At 41.4% G+C, this 19,905-nt stretch overlaps 1 protein-coding gene across 1 annotated transcript in view; it reads left to right on the top strand.

The window, feature by feature from the left end:
- Positions 1-18,126, top strand: part of rpgrip1l (RPGRIP1 like) — a 56,741-nt gene extending 38,615 nt beyond the window's left edge. The window contains exons 23-26 of the mRNA XM_036535595.1: positions 12,060-12,246; positions 14,092-14,176; positions 16,505-16,638; positions 18,005-18,126. Coding sequence (XP_036391488.1) covers positions 12,060-12,246; positions 14,092-14,176; positions 16,505-16,638; positions 18,005-18,126 — 528 coding nt within the window. The remainder of the gene's footprint in view (positions 1-12,059; positions 12,247-14,091; positions 14,177-16,504; positions 16,639-18,004) is intronic.
- The last annotated feature ends 1,779 nt before the right edge of the window (positions 18,127-19,905 follow it).

Raw genomic sequence — 19,905 nt, 5'->3', positions numbered from 1 at the left:
GTGCTGTTTTTGTTTTGTTTTTTTTTTACATTTTGGTAAAATAAGTCACTAATATCAAATATAGTTAAATACGATTTTGTGGAGCAGCTTCCGTTAGCTTAAATGTGTAAAAACATTTGTCTAATGTTGCAAATGCCCCGTGGATGTCAGACAAGTCTAGGTGCTGATGCACTACGTATATTAAGCCAAGTTGTGAAAGCAGGTGCCCTATAGGAAATGAAGCCTTAAGACATTCTTAGCATTTCCTGAGACCAGAGGAGGTAAAAGTAAACAAGGATAGAAAGTTCAACAGTTTTTTTTCTGCTATTCTAATTGAGCTCTTCCACTCTAAATGTTACGCTCTTGTACTTTGGTACCTTCATATTTTTGATTTATATTGTAATTGAGGCAGTATGTTGTTCTAGGAGAAGATGAGATGACATTTGGAGAAGTGGGTTTCATAAGGAGCAAATATTTCAGAGTTAGAGAGAGAGTCCCTTATACAGTAACTATGAAGTGTGTAATCCGTGTGTCTTCTGTCATGGCCCCAGGTGCTACTCTCAGAGCCTGGAGGTGACGGGAAGAGACAGAGAGGGTGATGTGGAGGAATAGATCATTGAGAGTAGTGCTTCTGAGGCATGCTTTTATAGCAGCAACAGCGAGCTCATCCCCGTGGTATTTCACACGCTGGGGCAAATCAGAACACTCCTTCTCACTTTATGCTAATCAAACCCAAGGAGCAGGCATGCAACATTGTCAAGGGATCACAACCTATCAACAACCAAGAATGAAGCCATTTTGTCCTGTTTTCAACTTTTATTATCAAATCAGGTTTTATTCAAGGCTAGGTATACCTGTGGAGATGTCACAATTGACATCGACATGGAAGATATGGACTTAATAAAATCACTGGGCTAAAAGCGACTGCATGTTGTGAAAAAGCACACAAATGCTGGTTAGCTGTATTGTATGCAATTTGGCAGCCCAATTAAAGAGACAGAGTACATGGAGATTGTGAAAGTAGTAATGAATAAGCGTTGTGTCAGCCACAGTATCGACATTCTGAGTGCCATCTCCCTCCGATGGCCTGCCCCCACAACCCCATCCCAGAAAAAAACCAGGGGAGAGTGTCAGGTTCTCCCGAGCTCCGCTTTACATACAATGCCTATTGTTTTATGTTTGGAGACATTGCTCAAGTAGTGACAGGGGGATTTTTTTCATCTCTCTTTTTCCTTTATTTATTTATATCCCTATATCCCTCTGTGGCACTATTGTTTGTGTTTGTGTTGTTTGACAGGCTGTAGCTCAAAGAGTGAATTTGAAAATATTATTCTGATTCTTTGGCATTTCAGTGTGTCTGACTGCTCAACCAGTGCAGGAGTGGGAAAAAATACAGTTTCCTGGTCCAGCTCAGAGGGCATTATGGACAGGGAGGCTCTATGAAAAGGCACATCTTTAAGTATAAAAGAATGGTACATTAAATAATAACATGTTTTTTATTCTGTGATGACAGCAGCACTGGAACTCACAGAACCCCCTTAGTGGCTGTGTCATAACAGTTGCATCATTATAACACCTTTTACACTGCAGACTAAGTCACTCCTTGAGCCATCTTGACTTCAGTGTAAAAGACTACCGTCACCACCATCTCTACTCTACCATGTCAAGCCATCTTAAATACAACCTCAGAGGATGCAATAAGATGCAAAAGATGGATTGACTGTGGTTTAAATGGAGATGGTGATTGACAAAGTGGTTTATGATGTGTGTACCTCAGTATCAAATCAAGCCTTTCACCCTCTTTTAAATGATGGGCAGTCCAATCTGAAGCACTTGAAAAGGGTAGCTTCCTAGTTGTATAAAAGGCTCATAACCAGAAAAAAATGTATGCCTTGAATATTTTTTGAGTTCAGTAATTCAGTGAATGGCAGTTAGGATAGAAACATTCATTAGAATGGACATTGGAGTCAACTGCATTTTTGACGCATCTGTTGGCATGTTGTGAACTGTATATATTTGTGGTATATATGTTTAGTTGATTATTTCTGATTCCTTACAGTGAATTGCAGCTCTTGCACAGTTTATGATGTAAGGGGAAAGGGGGTTAATGCCTTCTTGTCACTATAGAAAAGAGCCCAACTTTGTAGGCTGGTTGCATTTGCCCTCTGTGCTTGACTCTTCCCAGTGAGCCGGTACAGTAAACTGACATGTTGCAGGGATGATGAGATGGAGAAGTGCGCAGGACTGCTGAGTGCTGCCGACTCACTAGACCTTGTAATTCTGCACTAATTAGCCAAGCAGACAGAGCTCCGCGCTGTAACCCAAGACAATTCCAATTTGAAGAGCTGTAATTGAAGTGACATGTTAATTACCGGTTGATATCATCAAGCTCCTCACACAGGGGCCCATCTTTTCCTCAGATGTGTTGATTAAAAACGGGAGCCCAACAGGTTTGCGCCACGCGCGTTCGCCTTCCTCTCACCTTTTTTCGCCAGCATGTGATGTATAATTAAAGGGAGATAAGTTCGTTTTGTTTCATTTTCATTTACAACATTTATGAGCCACACTTTGTCGAGGCGAAATGCTTGTCCCCTCCTTTTCCCTTTCCAAAGCACCGTAATTAGTGTTAGCATCTTTTTTAACGGGCTACATAAAGTTTAGTGGCTGGATTAAATCAAGTCATTAACATAATGTGCTGTACAATTTGCCCCTATCTCTTTGGCTTTCCACTACATCAAAGCTCAGCGGAGCAGTGGAGTAATTGGGCCATGCCACCCTGTCAAGTTCAGTCAAGCTGATGGCTGCTCCCTTTACTAAAAACCTTCTAGGCATGATAATTAATGGAGAAGAAAGTCAAGTGAATGTAAAACTTTGGACAGTTCCCCATGAATATTTTATGTATTTGAATAATCTGGAGTTAACATTATCAATTTGATGTATAATACATTGATTAAAAGCTTTATTCCCTTTCTTAAGATAAAAAAGAAAGACATCAACAATGGACATTTGCATTAGACATGCCTTGATATTTTTTCAGTGCCTTAGATTTTCTGTGTTCTTTCTTTCTTTTATATTTTGGACTTTATATTATCTACCGCTCATCACACACCATTTTTTTGCTGTTTCTTTTCCCTGTGTTAGCTGTGCCAGTCTATCTTTTTACTAGAGCCCCAGAGATTGCCCTGCAAATAGGGAGGGTTTGTAATCAACTGTACTGCTGGCACCACTAAAATCAGCAGCTAAGCCTGTTAAAATCTTGGAACTGCCACATTCCTGAATGAAGTATCCCATCGTACACTGCAGAACTTACAGGTCTATCATTAAATTTCATTTTTAGAGGGATGTTTTTATTTTTCTTGTTATTGTGTTTTATGTGGTCAGATTCTAGAGGGTCACTGTTTATTGAGATGTTTACATATTAGTTAGCACTCAGTTCTCAGTTTCACAGCATGCATTTAGAGTACTCACACTAGGCTCGGTTGCCTTGTACCGTGCCCGAGTATGATTATCCCCCCTTCCCACTCCCCTGCTGGCCTGTGCTCACATTGCACTTAACGTTCTGGGCCCGAGAACACTTACGTCATCACGATGTACACTTTTTGTGTCGAAGAAAAGCGCTCTTGCACAACACAATGGAGTTCATGATTGTACTTTGTGGCTTATTTGGAGCTGTTTTGGGCGTGGTGACACACAGCCCTCTCACATGCCTTATAGATTTATTGATTATGCAACACAGCGACTTTCAGTTTTAATCGTGCTGCACGTATAAGAAGATTTTTACAGAGGCAAGCTGACGTTTCAGTCATTATGCTAAGGGACAGACCAATATTTTGTGTCAGATTACAGTAACCCAATCACAATAATGTTAGCTAATGTTAACCAGTTAGGGCTACTACTTGTGTGTGCACTACTGTCATCATTACAACAACAAACATCTTCTATTACTACTTGGACAGTACACTTTTTAATTCATTCGAGAATATTTGGGTTAATAACAGGTCTGGTTCTCACCTTACATTTACATTTATCGAACAACCGCTTCCGGTATCCATCAATGAGTTTCTTACAATGCTCTGCTGGAATTTTAGACCATTCTTCTTTGGCAAACTGCTCCAGCTCCCTGAGATTTGAAGGGTGCCTTCTCCAAACTGCCATTTTCAGATCTCTCCACAAGTGTTCTATGGGATTCAGGTCTGGACTCATTGCTGGCCACTTTAGAAGTCTCCAGTGCTTTCCCTCAAACCATTTTCTAGTGCTTTTTGAAGTGTGCTTTGGGTCATTGTCCTGCTGGAAGACCCATGACCTCTGAGGGAGACCCAGCTTTCTCACACTGGGCCCTACATTACGCTGCAAAATTTGTTGGTAGTCTTCAGACTTCATAATGCCATGCACACGGTCAAGCAGTCCAGTGCCAGAGGCAGCAAAGCAACCCCAAAACATCAGGGAACCTCCGCCATGTTTGACTGTGGGGACCGTGTTCTTTTCTTTGAAGACCTCGTTTTTTTCCTGTAAACTCTATGTTGATGCCTTTTCCCAAAAAGCTCTACTTTTGTCTCATCTGACCAGAGAACATTCTTCCAAAATGTTTTTGGCTTTCTCAGGTAAGTTTTAGCAAACTCCAGCCTGGCTTTTTTATGTCTCTGGGTCAGAAGTGGAGTCTTCCTGGGTATCCTACCATAGAGTCCCTTTTCATTCAGACACCGACGGATAGTACGGGTTGACACTGTTGTACCCTCGGACTGCAGGACAGCTTGAACTTGTCTGGATGTTAGTCGAGGTTCTTTATCCACCATCCGCACAATCTTTCGTTGAAATCTCTCGTCAATTTTTCTTTTCCGTCCACATCTAGGGAGGTTAGCCACAGTGCCATGGGCTTTAAACCTATTGATGACACTGCGCACGGTAGACACAGGAACATTCAGGTCTTTGGAGATGGACTTGTAGCCTTGAGATTGCCCATGCTTCCTCACAATTTTGCTTCTCAAGTCCTCAGACAGTTCTTTGGTCTTCTTTCTTTTCTCCATACTCGGTCATTTGGCAGACGCTTTTATCCAAAGCGACTTACAAGTGAGGAACAGCAAGCAAGCTACAGTAGTGTAGGAGACCTTGGAGTAAGCTTTAAGTGCAACCTAAACAACTAAAGTCAGCTAAATAAGTCAAGAAAAGTAGAAAACAAAGATAAACGAGGTGAAAACACAAGGATAGACAGGCAGAGGAGACAAACAAGTAGTGACAGGAGAAAGAAGTGCGAGGCAGAAAGTGCGCAGAGATAGAATTGTGTTAGAGTTGTTAGAAGTGTTAGGAGAGGAGGTGCTCTTGGAAGAGCTGGGTCTTCAGGAGGTTCTTGAAGATAGAGGGGGACGCCCCTGCTCTGATAGCATAAGCTAGCTCGTTCCACCAGCGGGGAACTACATATGAGAATAGTCTGGACTGAGATTGACTTGTGTGTAGGGATGGAGCGTAATGGCCGAGAAGGAGAGTAAGCCTGTATGATTGAGCTCAGGTATGTCGGAGCAGACCCAGAGGTCACTGTGTAGGCAAGCATGAGAGACTTGAATTTGATACAGGCAGCCATGGGTAGCCAATGGAGCTCAATGAGCAATGGGGTGACATGGGTCCTTTTGGGCTGGTCGAAAACCAGCCCAGCATGGTCCGAAAAGGACAATTGGTCATCAATCATGACACCCAGGTTTCTTGCAACCTTAGATGGTTTGAGAGTATTTGAGGCAAGATTTAAATTGATGCTGTGATGCATGGATGGCTTGGCTGGGATGACCAAGAGTTCCGTCTTAGAGAGGTTTAGCTGAAGGTGGCATGCCTTGATCCATAAGGATATGTCTGCAAGACAATCCGTGATCCGCGCCGAGACTGTGGGGTCATCAGGCAGGAACGACAGATATAGCTGGGTATCGTCTGCGTAGCAGTGATACGAGAAGCCATGCGAGTGGATAACCGGGCCCAGACAGGTAGTATAGATTGAAAAAAGGAGGGGCCCCAGCACCGAGCCTTGGGGTATCCCTGTAGAGAGGCGATGGGATGAGGACGTATGACCTTGCCATGACACGTTAAACAAGGGCCCAGTGAGGTAGGATTCAAACCAAGACAGTTCTTTGCCCGAGATGCCCATTTTTGACAGTACCGATAGCAGAATGTTGTGGTTAACCGTGTCAAAGGCAGCTGATAGGTCAAGTAGGATGAGGACCAAGGGCTGAGCTGCAGCTCTAGCTGCTCTTAGAGCTTCTGTCACAGACAACAGAGCTGTTTCAGTGGAGTGTCCACTTTTGAAACCAGATTGGTTTGAGTCAAGGACGTCATTCCTAGAGAGCAATTCTGAGACCTGTTTAAATACCGCAAATACCTTATTGATGAACGTGAATTGTAGTTGGCGAGTAAAGCTCCAAATTCCTCCCTCACCGTCAACTGCCTCCGTACAAATCTTCATATACGTACAGCACAATTAACTGAAAATCGCTGCATTGCATAATCAATGCTATCTGGCTGGGGAGCTAATGCTACCTATCTAGTGATAGATTGACAAACCTAGCTAGTTAGCTAACAGGCTACCTATCTGAACAATTGTTGAAGACTAGTTACTTAAACAGGTTGGCTGCTTCATTTGTGATACTCTGACTAAGCCCTGACAACAGCACTGCTTACATCACCACGTAAAGTATGGTTATTTATTTCGCTTGCTAGTAATCAAGCTAATGTGGGATCTAGAGTTATTTTTAGGTATAGATCTACAGAACTAACCAATCAAAGATCATTTTGGTGATAGCCAGCTTGTTTAAGAAGTCAGCTAGCTAATAAAATGATGGTTTAAAGGATTTATTATGATTGGGCATGTAACTAACAGATATCCAGCTAACTGTTGCTATAACGGATATATTTGTTAAATGGGAGAGTCGCATCATTAACGTCATGTTTGAGTTCCATGCCCGGGCACGGTTAGTGATCACACTGATGCGTACCGTGCCAGAGTACAAGTAAACTGTCCCTGAGCCCACCTCTTCAAGAGGGCCAGGGCACGGTACGGAGCGATCACACTAGTCAACTAGACTTTGGGTACGGATTGCCTAGTGTAAGTCTAAATGTAGTTCTCCACTGTCTAAACCTGAAGAATTCTCTGGAGATGAGAGTGCAATGACACACAAGTAAGGCACATTTACACTGTAAATGTGCACTGCACACATTTCTTGCGAAAGTTTCAGAAGCAATAGTACTTTCTTTGTAAATAAATTTCATAACTCCTGTGGTTCTCTTTTATCTAATGTTGTGGTCAGACTTCAAAAGGCTGACTACATCTACCATCTCCATGTCAAATGTGATTCCATTTGTTTCAGTAAGTGGTCCTTAGTTTTTATGATTGTCTTGAAGGTGGTTTTGCCCTGTCAGACTGCACTACACATTTTGGATGTCTTATTGGGGAAAAAAAAACATTCCCCCAAAAACTGAACATAGAATTTATATGCAGTAATTTAACAAAGCACTCATTATGGTTCAGCGTCATATACAAATTATTACGTTGTATTATACAACATAGTCATAACAGTTCTTCCAATAGCTTCTTCTAAATTACAGATCATCCTCAGTGGCCCTGGTTCTTGGACAAGGTGATCGTTGTCTGCAGAGACTGAGGAGTGTGTGTCTAATGATGTAGAGTGGTGCAGGCATCACCACATCCTGAAGTCAAATATGCACTGTTATCTCTCCCCTTTTTAAGCATATCTGGTTATTTATTCATCTCATTGTGACTTTGACAGTTTAAAAAGCTCTGACTCCCTTCAGGGAGCCTCACACTCACTAAACTGTGCCTGCCTTTGCAAACGGCTTTAGAAAGATAAATGGAGATGTGACTCCCATAAGGATAAGGCCACCTCTACTCCATATATCCTCCAAAGCCCCTCTCTTCAAAGGGCCTCAGAATAGAGGGGATGTTCTCCAGAGCCAAGACAGTGGTCTTGTTTCATACAGGGTGTGCATCTTTGCCTCTGGCCTCTTTATTCCTCCACTCATATTTTCGAAAGATATCTGTTCAAGACATATGCTGTAATATGTATAGTTATGTGGACTGACATTATCCTTTATGTTAACATCTGAATCCTACTCAAAACCAAGAAGTCAGATTTGATTGGATTGTGTCATGTTAAGAATAAAATTGAAATATATTTATGCTTGCAAAATGCACTGATGAATTTTGGTAGAGCAGGGAGACTCATGATGTAAACATAGATCTGTATTATATCCTGCAGTTTACAAAGGGAAAATTTATTGGCGATCAAGGTTTCAGAAAACTTTCCTTTAGAGTTTCTTTACTGTTAGGATTGGAGGACTTTTACATTTGGATTTATCGTAGTGACAGACAACGGAGGGTTAAAGCCAGACTGGGGGAAGGGAGGGGGGGAGGTCAGTGTTGCTGACTGGATATCGACAAGTCGCCTGTACTTGAAAGACGAGGAGGGAAATGCCATTCAGATGGCTGTCAGCTGACTTGCAAATGAAGAACAGGAGACAATGGACTTGATGGCGAGTGTCAGAGAGACAGCTGGCCCTCCTCACAGCCCGCATCTGATCAGCAGCAGTTTGACACCCCGCAAAGGACTGTCTGACTAATGAAAACAACAGGCAAGGCACAGTACCTAACAGGGAGAGAATGGGACAAGCCTCAGAGACAGCGAGCGGAGTATTCTCCCAGACAATGGTGCCGGTGTCACCCCCCCCCCCCCCTTCACTCGCACACGAATGTAGGGCATCAGGGGTTGTTGGCTAAACCAAGTAACCTTTCCGTTCTTTCATTTCTTTCCTCCCAAATTTGAATATGAAAAGCCTTTTTCTTCCCCAGTCAAAAGACCATCACTTTAATGACATTTGGCAGTCATTTGATTTATTAGGTTTCAGAAGAAAAAAATCCACTAAATATTTCATATGCCATGCTAATCCTTGTAATATTGCCAGCCGAAGCCATGTACCTGTGTTACGGAAAAGTCAGCTGTGTGGATTTCTCTGTCAGACGGGTAAAATGCCTGCATATCTACTGAATAATAAAACACCCTTATTGAAATATTTAGGCTTTGATTCTCATTAAAAGAATCTTTAAAACATGAGGTGAGTTAATGCATCATTAAAAAAAAGAAAAGAGCCTAGAGAAACAAGGCAAAGATACTGTTAAAAAGACTCTAATACCATTCAAGCGGTGTTTCCTCTTACTATTTCTAAAGTGGATTTTTGTGAAAATGCCCATGTTTCAGCAACATACAGTACTGAAAGTACTGATTCAACTGACACAATGTTTCTGAGATCCTTGGGAAAATGAAAGCTATACTGTCTTCCTGTTTGTCTGAATTGACTTACAGCAATGATATAACTCTCTTAGCTGTCCTGGCATTTTCTTCACTGTGCTTGCACAGTCCCACTACAGTTGCACTAAACATGCCCTGAGCTGCAGCCTTTCGATTGCTCCTGTCCCCATTTGCGCTGTAATCAGCGCTCGTGGCCCTGAAGTCCAGCCTTGCGCCGCAAGTTGGGCTAATCTTTAAAACAACACGTGCAGGGAATTATGAGGCTGATAGCGGGCCGTGTGCCTCATCATTCCTGTCGTCTCCCCTTCGACCGGCTGCTCCGAGCGCAGAGCTGTCCTTGCTGAACACGCACTGTACATGGGCCGCCTCGCCACGATCGATGGCTTTGATTGCGGGGGCTCAGCCTGCCATCTGAAGAGCTCACAGGCCCGAGCGGCTATTGAGCTGTTTCCTGACGGTGATCAATATCGCCGCCTGAGAGAAGCTGCTGAATTTCCTGCTAATTACAGAGGAGGTGCCTCTGAACACCAGCACGAGAGCGAGTCTGAATACAGGGCCTCTGCCTTATGTTCCTCTTCATCTCTGCACCACTCCACAAATGAGCTTTCTGCTCTTCCTGCAGCTGAGATGGCGTGGGGGCAAATGTGATGTTATTTAGATGGCGGATTATGAATTCCCTTTGCAAGATCTTTTGTTAAGATGCACATTGATTTTTATATAAACATTTTATATATTTCACAGATGGCATATGTGCACTGCAGTTATGCAGAGTTTTAAGTTTAATATTTTTGAAAGCTTGACATTATACTGCAAATTCCCAGATGTGTAAAAGCTTGTTATAGATTGGCATGTATCTGTACAGAATCTGTTTTGTTGGTCAGGTAAAGTATAAAAGTGTGATGCCCAAAGGCAGCATGGGTTTAAATTTCACTTAGGAAGAGTGTTTATACTTCAAGCATGTCCATAGGTTGTTTTTAAGTACTGGTTTGAGTTATCTGCTTCACTGTTGTTATAAAAATGGCAAACAAGTTGTTCATGTTGAGTTTGTGCAGATGGTTGTTGTGCTGGTGGGTTTGTGGTGGGCCTATTTTTGCAGATTGGGCATTGCTGGCTTGGGACTGATCTTATCCACAATTCCTTGGCAGGAATGAAACCTCCATCCACGTTTGACCCTGTAGTGATATCCTCTCTAGACATTGATAAATTGCTTAATAATCTGATTAAAGAGAATGTTGTGGACCACCATGATTGTACTAATAACAATTCTGAATACCATATTTTTCTTTCATATCACAAGGCTGTAGACAGCAGACAAGATTGCATGTCTAGAGTTTTTAAGCAGTCAATTTGTGTCAGACAGTGTAATTAATTTACTTGAGTGGGTAAATATGTTTTCTATTCCACAACATCACAGCAGCTAGTTTACAATTACCTGGACATTTAGGTTTTCAGCATTTCTCAATTTAACAGCTCAAATCTAACAAATGCATGCATTGTAAACATCAAGTAATGCTGTGTAAAATAATGAAATTCCAAATTACTGTCTGATCCTCTGTGTGGAATATATATTAGCCTTCTGTGTATGTGTGTATGGTTTTACTATATATTTACAGACATTAGAGTGAGCATATTATAAAGTAGCTGCCCTTTACAGCTGTAATGCTTGGAAAATTGTGTCTTGCTCTTCACCTGAAAGCCTCCTGGCCAGCTAGAGATAGCTGCTCTCAATATCCTCCTTCAGCGCATCATTGGACTGATGAGTGATGGCTACTGTGTCATGGAGTAGAGTTCCTGGAGAGGAATTAAATGTACAGTTCATAAACATGCCAGAGCAGAGGACGTGCTCAGTAATCAGCCCAGGCAGAAGTGCCCAATCAGGTGAAAGGCAGCACAGGGGTAATGAAGCAGACGCTGACGAGGAAACGATCTGCCCTCCGATTGTGCCGCAGGCGGGTCTAGGTGAACTGGCGCCGATGGCGCAGAGTGGAATGTAAGATCATTCACAAATTGCACACGTGTAAAGCTAGTTAAGGGAGATAATCAGAGCTGCCTAGAATTTAATTAGACACAACAGGCATCACTTTTGCAGGGCAAGGCAGAGAATCCTTGAAGGCACTGACAAATAATTTGCACACAGTGATATTCACGCTTGACAACCGGAGGCAAACAAATTAACCTCCAGCAGGCAACGCCGCAGTGCCTTGCTTGGTTTGCCACTGGGCCTGGGCCTAGATCCACCAATTACTCCAGACTACCAAATTGTGAAGACGAGCAGAACTGACACCCATAAGCCACACATCACTGTAATCAGATCTAAATGAAAGCTGTGCACAGCAGCCCCAGCACCTGAGCCAAGATGTGATCATAGCTTCCTGTCAACACTGAGGGGCACCAGCAAAATGGCATTCGTATCCACACAAATAATTGTAACAAATCATAGTAATAATCATGATAATACTACAAGACATATACAGGATGAGCATTCACAGTATTACATTACAATAAATTAACACAAATCTTTGCTTACAGTCCATTCATCTTTTCCTGCCTTGTATTTTTATCCCTCATCTTATTTTTCTGTGCATCGTGACATAAATCTATCCAGCAGTCAAAAGCAGGCTTAAAGTACGAGAAAGGCATCTTAGTATACCTAATATACCTGATTCCTGATAAGGTGATTTTTGCATCAACACACCCATCATGACCCACATGTGTGTTCTAGTCTTTAGATAGAGGCTCGTACTGGACAGCATTTTCAATTATGATTGTGTGTTTGAACAGCCTTCAGAGCGGATTCGCATTGAGATCATCTCCCTTAGCCTGAGGCCGGACTCCCGCGTTGCAATGGACACCACCATTGTAAGGCTGTTTGTGGAATACCGTTTCCTGGACCTGCCCTCCGAGGAGACACCTCTGTCCCTGCCCAAGCCCCAGGTGGGCCAGAGCATCCACTATAACTACAGCAACGGTGAGACCTGCCAGGAAAACACACAATACTCACCAACAACACACCGCAAAATACCTGAACAATACAGTGGTAAAACACAGATAGTCTATATATTTCAATAGGTATATTTCATGGAGGTTTTTCTGTCCATCTTTTATTGTTGACCTCTATTCATGAATGTCTTTGAACGTGTTCTCTGGAGATTGAAATTCCTTGCTCTTGGTTATTGACATGAAAAGTATGTGTTATCTAGGATAAATTAACCCAAGCTGAAGTTTAGCAAGGTTTTTCCTTTGATTTTCTCTCTTACATTCATTGACTGCGTGTCTCTGATGGTGAAAGGGGGCTAATTAGAGTGTCTTTGTGGTGTGATTCAGGTTTAACAGAATATTATGCTTAATAAAAATGAGATTTACCTGAAAGGCAGCCAACAGTGAAATTAACAGTGTCATCAGGTTCAACTGTGTCTGCAAGCAAATGAGATAATAAAGACACTGAGATGGAGAGTTTTTAATTCGGTTTAATCTATGTATTATTTGCTGTGTTTGTACTGTAATATTTCATTCACATATTTCACAACATAATACAGTTGTTGGTTTTTGTTGCTATAAGCAAACTGAAATGTGGAGGTCAAAGTATGATGAAGCTGAGGTTGACAGAAACCTGGTGACTTTACAGCACTGAGACTTGGACCCCTTTTGGGGTTTATTGTATACAATGTGCATGAAACTGCCCTGAATTGGAACAAAAAAAATCACATTATTAATGGAGTGATTTCTGAAAATATATGGTCATGTTTGCCATGGACAAAAGTAAGCCTGGCACAAGGGAGCCAGCATTGATCTCAGTAATATATATTCAGTGAAATCGATAATGTATGTGGAATTTTAAACTGTTACACCAGTAAGTATTCCACAATGCTAGAGTGCAGGAGAGTGAGAGAAACATAAATTACAATGATTGTAACCTAAGTAGTTGAGCTATCATGGTGGATAGTTGATTTCATCTGCTAGTGTAGTAAAAATACTTTTAAGACTTCATGTGTGTACATGTGTGCATATCTGTCAGTCTGTTTGTCTTTCTGTGTGTCAACACCAGTGTTTTACCACTAGAGGTTGGGGCTTTTTCAAAGGGGCAAGGCTGGGGTGCTGTGATACAGACAGATATATACCATCTGAGAGCCAGAAACTTGAGAGAAAATAGCTCTTGTTTACAACTTCAGGGTCAGTAATGTGCAGAATACTTCTCTTTGCTAAGAGTTAATGACACCAAATAGTATCTATGGTGCAGTACTCTTTACCTTTAAGGGGCTTGGCATGTAAAAAATATCTGTTGCTCCTGGGAAAAGCCAGCTGTCCAGCAGCTGTATATTTACAACACTAACAACTCACCTCACATACCAGCACAGTTGAAGAACTGGGGAATAAATTAATATTGTTGTCAGAGAGGACAAGCTCCCTGCCATATACTAAGATTATCATGGATTCCTCAGGCCCAGAAAAGGCATTAAGTCCCCTCAAATGCAGCAGGGTGAAGACTGCAGGCTTTCCAATTGAGACTGCCAGTGCCATTAACAGGGGATGACAGTTAGGCAGCACACACAACCCCCCGGTCAGATTCCTCCTGACAGGGCACACATAAACCTGCCAGTGACAAAGACGTCCATCTACATGATGGCTGGATGTAATGCCAGGCCGCTTTCACTGACTGCTACCCTCTGTTTGAGTAAACAGACAGACACAGGATGGGGGGGGGGGGGGGAGGAATCCCTGCTGCCTCTGCTTCCTCTCCAACTTCCTAAACGGAATATGTGAACTTTGTGATGTCAGATTGCATCAAGTAACAGGCCGCCTGTGTTTCTGACAGTGATCCACGTGGATGTGGAGAATAACAGGGCCAGACGGGAGCTCTTGAGGTCCGTGCTCCGGGGAGACGCCAGACAACTGGAAAGGTATTCATCGGTGACAAAAAAGAAAAGTGAAATCTTTTTTTTTTCTGCCACCTGTCTGAGCTGTAATGAGAAAGCTGTGTTCCAGCCAAGACAACCCGGCCCAACATAAACATCACACAGGCTTCTGTTCCTGACCCCCTGTACACTGCCCTGCTGCTGTCTGTCAGCTCTGTGATACAGCAAGGAGAGCAGTGCAGAGGGTGGGTGCTGGAGCTGCCGTCTGGCTGATGCAGAACTGAAAGGGTTAACACGCTCATTCTTATGATATTGATCCACTGAGAAAACAGTCTTAAAGAGGATCAAAAATAAACAGATCTAGATTACAGTCCTCCCCATCATTTCATTTACATAGAGACATAGAGAGTTCATTGTCACAGCGCTGGTGAGGGGCTCCTCTTTACATCTCTATGCATATATTCTTTTACGATGGAGTCTTAGGCCTAGTTCATTGTCAGCATCAAAGGTGCTGAAACTGAAAGTTACACCCTCATCCCGTAGTCACTTCAAGGAGCTGTATTTCAGTCAGCTTTGTGGCTGTGTAATTCTCCAAGGCTTTTCTTGGATATTCATCATCTCTATGAACTACTGCCTTTGCTTCATGGCAAATTATGACACACCAAATTAAAACATATATTTTTACATATTTTATTTGATTTATTATCTGTAGATGTCTAGAAGTTCTGTGAGATAATACACTCTGGTTTGGCATATATGTGTGCGTAAAGAATCCCAGATGCAGAAGAGCTGGATCAGTAAGGAGTGCAGACATCTCTAGAGGGTTTGACCAAACCTGTTTTCCTTTTTATGTAGCATACCAATCATTATTGCTGCTATTCTCATACCTCTATAATGGGTCCCTCTTTGCTTCCTGTATATATTATCTGACAATAATTGGACATTAAATTCATGGTTGACAACTGTTAAAGTGCCACCCAAGAGTAATCTGGCTGCCAGAATATAAAGTTGGCAGAATTGACGGCTGATGTGAGCTGCTTTAAAAGGTGGATATTTTCAGCAGGCACCATTTCCAATGCAGAATGAGAAGACAATTGATAATATGATTCAGCTGTGTGATGTTCAAGGGTTTGCTTCTACTTAAAGCATATTTAGCCTTTTTTAATTCTGGTTTTAACAGATATGGTTTAAATCTTTTGTCATTCATTTGTTTTAATTGTACCACAACTGACAGGGGCTTTGATGATTTTATCAGTATATTTTATCTTCAATTTTTAGCGTTCAAGTTCCCTGAGTGGCATTACAAAATTGGATTCCGTTTAGCTTAGCACTTGTTTGAGTTAAGTTGATCCTTATCAGGGGCTTCAAAGTATTAAGGATTACAAGCATTCAAGGATCTTGGAGCCTTTGCCAAGTCATATCAAAAGAAGAGTGCATAGCAATAAATTCCAGTCCTTTGGTCCATCCAACTGTCTTGGCCATTGCTCAAGCCACTAATGCAAATCAGCCCCTACACATCACTATAATTATACACAAGGAGAGGGAAAGGAAAACAGGACTTGGATATTGTTTGAAAATATGAGGTAGTGTTTGCCCCCTGGGTGAAAATTTTCCTTTATCAGTAGAATTTTTTAAACAAATTTAGACCAGATTTTTTTTTTTCCTCAGAAGTAATATAACCAGTGAGTGAAAGGAAAAAAGACTGGCTCTGAGCGAGCCCTCAGTGATTTATTTATTGCAGCAGAATGGCAGGAGCAGCAATGTCATTGTTGACATTTGGATCAAAAAGAAAACGGTTTGGCAAGAATAAAAGTGCTGACCGTGACAGAGCCATTGCCATCGGAATGTGATAAACTCACCCCACAGGGGAATACGTTTTGCCTCTCCCAGAGATTTCTGCCTTTGTGTTTGCTGTGCGCTCCAGGTTTGCACAGATGAGCAGGTACAGAGAGCCACTGTAGAACTTGGTCTGCTGGCCATGTGTTTATTGGCATCTTATCAATTCTTTCCCAGTGACTCCCAGTGCTCAGGCTCCATTTTGAGTCCCCACTTGAGAAAAGAAGGCCACAAGTCATATCTCTGAATTCATTTTCTTGGAACCTTTTTGTGGAGGGACCAATGTTTGATCACATTGAAAATTGCAAATTTGCAAAATGGTGTACTGAATGTTGAGATGACTTCACTAAGGGAGGAGTAGGCGAGGCCACTAAGGCCATCACTTGCTGAGACAATGATGCAAAGTTGAATAGACAAAGACAGCTTCTTCACCTGAAAAGATGAGTAGCCAGGGAATACGTTAGACCCTTAGAGGGCTGATAGAGCTGTAAATATGGAAGTGTCTGAGTAAATGCTGTGCTGGGATTGTCTTGGCAGTATAAAGTTCACAGTGGTGAGCGACCCCCCAGAGGAGGAACAGGACTTGGAGTGTGAGGATGTGGGCATCGCTTTCCTGAGGGTCCCTCAAATCCTGGAGCAACAACAAGACCTGATAGACACCAGTGTGGACAGTGGGTTATATGCACCTACATACTTATTAACACATTACACATGCACATACATAGCTTTAGATATTTTTGTTACATCGGTGAGAAATAATGTTGGGTGTGCGTTATCATTTTTGGTCCATATTAGGTTTAAAGGGTTAATCACTTGTGTAACAGGAATGTTAACTGAACTTATTTTTGACAAGTTATTTGCAGTACAGTGGGGAAATGGCGGGGTTGCTGCAACAAGCAGGGATTACAGAGGGACTGAATGCACTCACACTCTGTATGTGAAGAGTTGTCATACTTTTTACAGACAAATTGACTTGGTACTTCAGGGAAAAACTAACAATGGTGGAATTCACCCTTTGTGATATGTCGGATGTGTTCAGATATGTGTCGTATTACACTCTCAGTGCTGACTTTGCTATGAACACAATCATCACTCACCCACCTCCTGCTCGACAGCTCTGCCTTTGTAGAGGGAAGCTTGAGTCAGGGCATCATTTATTGAATGAAGTCTGGCAGATATTGCAGATTGCAGAATGAGGGAATGTGCTTCACAATAACATAATGGTAACAATAATAATACAAATCAATAAAAAATAAGAGATATTCACATTTGAAAGCCCCATGCTTTCATGTTTATTATTTTAAAGCTGTGTTGGAAGGTTAAGGATCCTTGTTATAAAAATATCCAATATTTTTCTGAGTGCAATTTTATGTAGGATCACTGATGGCTTGAATAGGTGGGCGTACATAAAGAATTCACTGGGAGGAAGGTTGAGGTCTGTGAAAGTATGTAGCACCATGCTGCAACAGCAAATGGTGTCTGTGTTTTAACACTTTTCCAAGGATCACTTGTTTGTTCTCTTGTCAGGCCTCAACAAATTTGAAGCATCAGACAAATTTCAGTGATGTTGGGTGCCTCTTCTGGGACTGAGTGTGCTTTTGCTTTAATCCTCCTCTTAGAAGGATTCCTCACTCCAGATTCAAGTGTGCTTAGAATCATGCATTACATTCCATTGAATGTACACAGTATAGTACACAGGCTTACATATGTGTGCATATAAATACAGAGATAACTATACATACACACAGGGAGTTAAATGACAGAACATCATGGTAAGCCACATTCATGGTCACTGCACTACACTACTACTCAATGTGGCCTTTGCCAGTTCATGCTGTTGATGTTTTCATATACATGTACAGTATGTGTTTGTAATTTGTTGTCCCTCCCACTTAGGTTATATCTGTCCGAAATCACTTCTTTTGATGCCAGTGGAAATGAGAGGGCCTGAAGTGTAGCATTCCCTTTCTTAGACTGTTTCCTTATGCACTGCACTGTCCATTTAGAAGTGACCCTTGTTTTATTGTTCTGCTGCAGTTGTGGATGTGCTGGACAACAGTGTGGTGTTAGGAAGTCTGAAGGTGACAGTGGAGGCTCTCCAGGCCCTAAAGTCCATCATAGAAGAATCTCCGCTCACACCCCAGTCTTCACCATCTTAACACTGGAAGCACAAGTCTGGTTGGTTTTATACCATTTTCTATTTGTGTATTTATTGTAGTTTTTTGTTACCAGATATGCATGCCTTTGTATGTGCCTTTGAATCCTGTGCACATTCTTTTGGACAAACCAACAGTGAGACATGACTGACGCACTTGTTTCTAAGTGTCAGTGATGTGCTGAACAGCATACCACAGCTGGGACTCCATACACCGCATTTGTGTAATGCGATGTGTGAAAGTGTGTTCATTTTTAATATAATAACTCTTTTCAGCATGCCTTCTCAGGATTTAAGCCCTTGCATACAGGCCGGAAACTAAAGTTTGGTGTTATCCCTAATCACTCCAGTAACTGAAAAGCCTGTTAAGCCTCATTAGGAGTTCTTCGCTATAACGATTTTATTGGAAGTGGGAGATGAAAATTGCCTGGATTAATGTGTTAATCCACCTCTTTAAAATGCTAATGTCCATTTTATGCCCATTAAATCTCAGCATGCTTTTTCTTTGATGCATGCAATTTCTATCAATTAAATACAGAGAAGTGAAATGGGTGCAGTGCAGATTAATTCTGCTTCTTGAAGTGTAGATCCTTTTGGGTTCAAATTTGCCTTGAATGTGAAGAGGAAAAAGACACTAATATCTGTTCAGTGAAATGTAAAACATCAGCAATGCTGCAAGACTAAAGCTTTTTATATATTTGTATGTGTATGTCTTTATAGGCAAATTAATCTCCGGCACATACTTTAGTTTTACATATATACAGGTGAGTTATGTCTCAACCAGCCTGACAGTGATCAGGTTTTGAATACAGAAATGGTGACCAAAGCATTTAGTGAAGAGTTTATTACAGTTTCAGGTTATGTTCATTAAGGTTTTAGGCACTGTAAAATGTATGCTGTGGATTTTTTGTTTATATTTATTTTTCACACTGCTGTCTTTGGAAACATTGTGAGTGTGAGCTTTTTGCAGACAAATTTTGGTCAACAGGAATATGTTCTCTCCACTTTACGGAAGAAACATGGATTCAGTGAATGGAGATAAGCATTTTGTTACGTAGTTTTAAACACTGTGTTTGTGAAACTGATTTCATTCAATATGTTTTATTTATTAATTGAATTAAATGCTCAGAATTCCTTTATACATACAATACAATACATTATTTTTGTATTTAATTGTTTTGGAGTCTTTCTTCCCTGGGAACTGGCCTACATATAATTCAGCCATTATATTTTTTGATATTAACAATTTATTAATGACAGTGTAAATACCCTGACTGACCATGAATTTGTACATCTGTCACACACAGGAACATTGTTTGGAAAGACTTCCATATGTAGAATGATTCAAATAAATCTGTGTTTATGGCACAGTTTGTATTAAATGTGAATTGACTTGATCTGATTTTCTGGGTCTGGGTATGTTTCTTCTTTTCTCTTCTCTCACTTGTACCACCACTCTCTGTTGTTGGGTGGCTGGTTTCACCCTTTATTTGTATCCATGTGCAGCTAAGAACACTCAAGCACTAAGTTAAAGAAAAATACACATTAAAATCAGTGTCTGAATGGCACTGCACAAAAGTTCACATCCTTTCACTGTCTGTTTAATGCTCCTTACATATTTTAGGGTGTAAAGTGATCTGCCATTGTTATGTAAATGGTTTCATTTGGTTAAAATGGAGGAATGAGCGAGACAGTTAAACCTGAGTGTTATCTAATAAAAGCAATCGTTCAGAAAAGCACTTTGAAGCAAGTGTAGCTGAAACATGCTCAGTGCTTTATCTGC

This window comes from Megalops cyprinoides, chromosome 8 (assembly GCF_013368585.1).
Source record: "Megalops cyprinoides isolate fMegCyp1 chromosome 8, fMegCyp1.pri, whole genome shotgun sequence".
Lineage (NCBI taxonomy): Eukaryota > Metazoa > Chordata > Actinopteri > Elopiformes > Megalopidae > Megalops > Megalops cyprinoides.
Note: the sequence above shows the minus strand (reverse complement) of the source record. Positions and strands in the feature narration are given on the sequence as shown.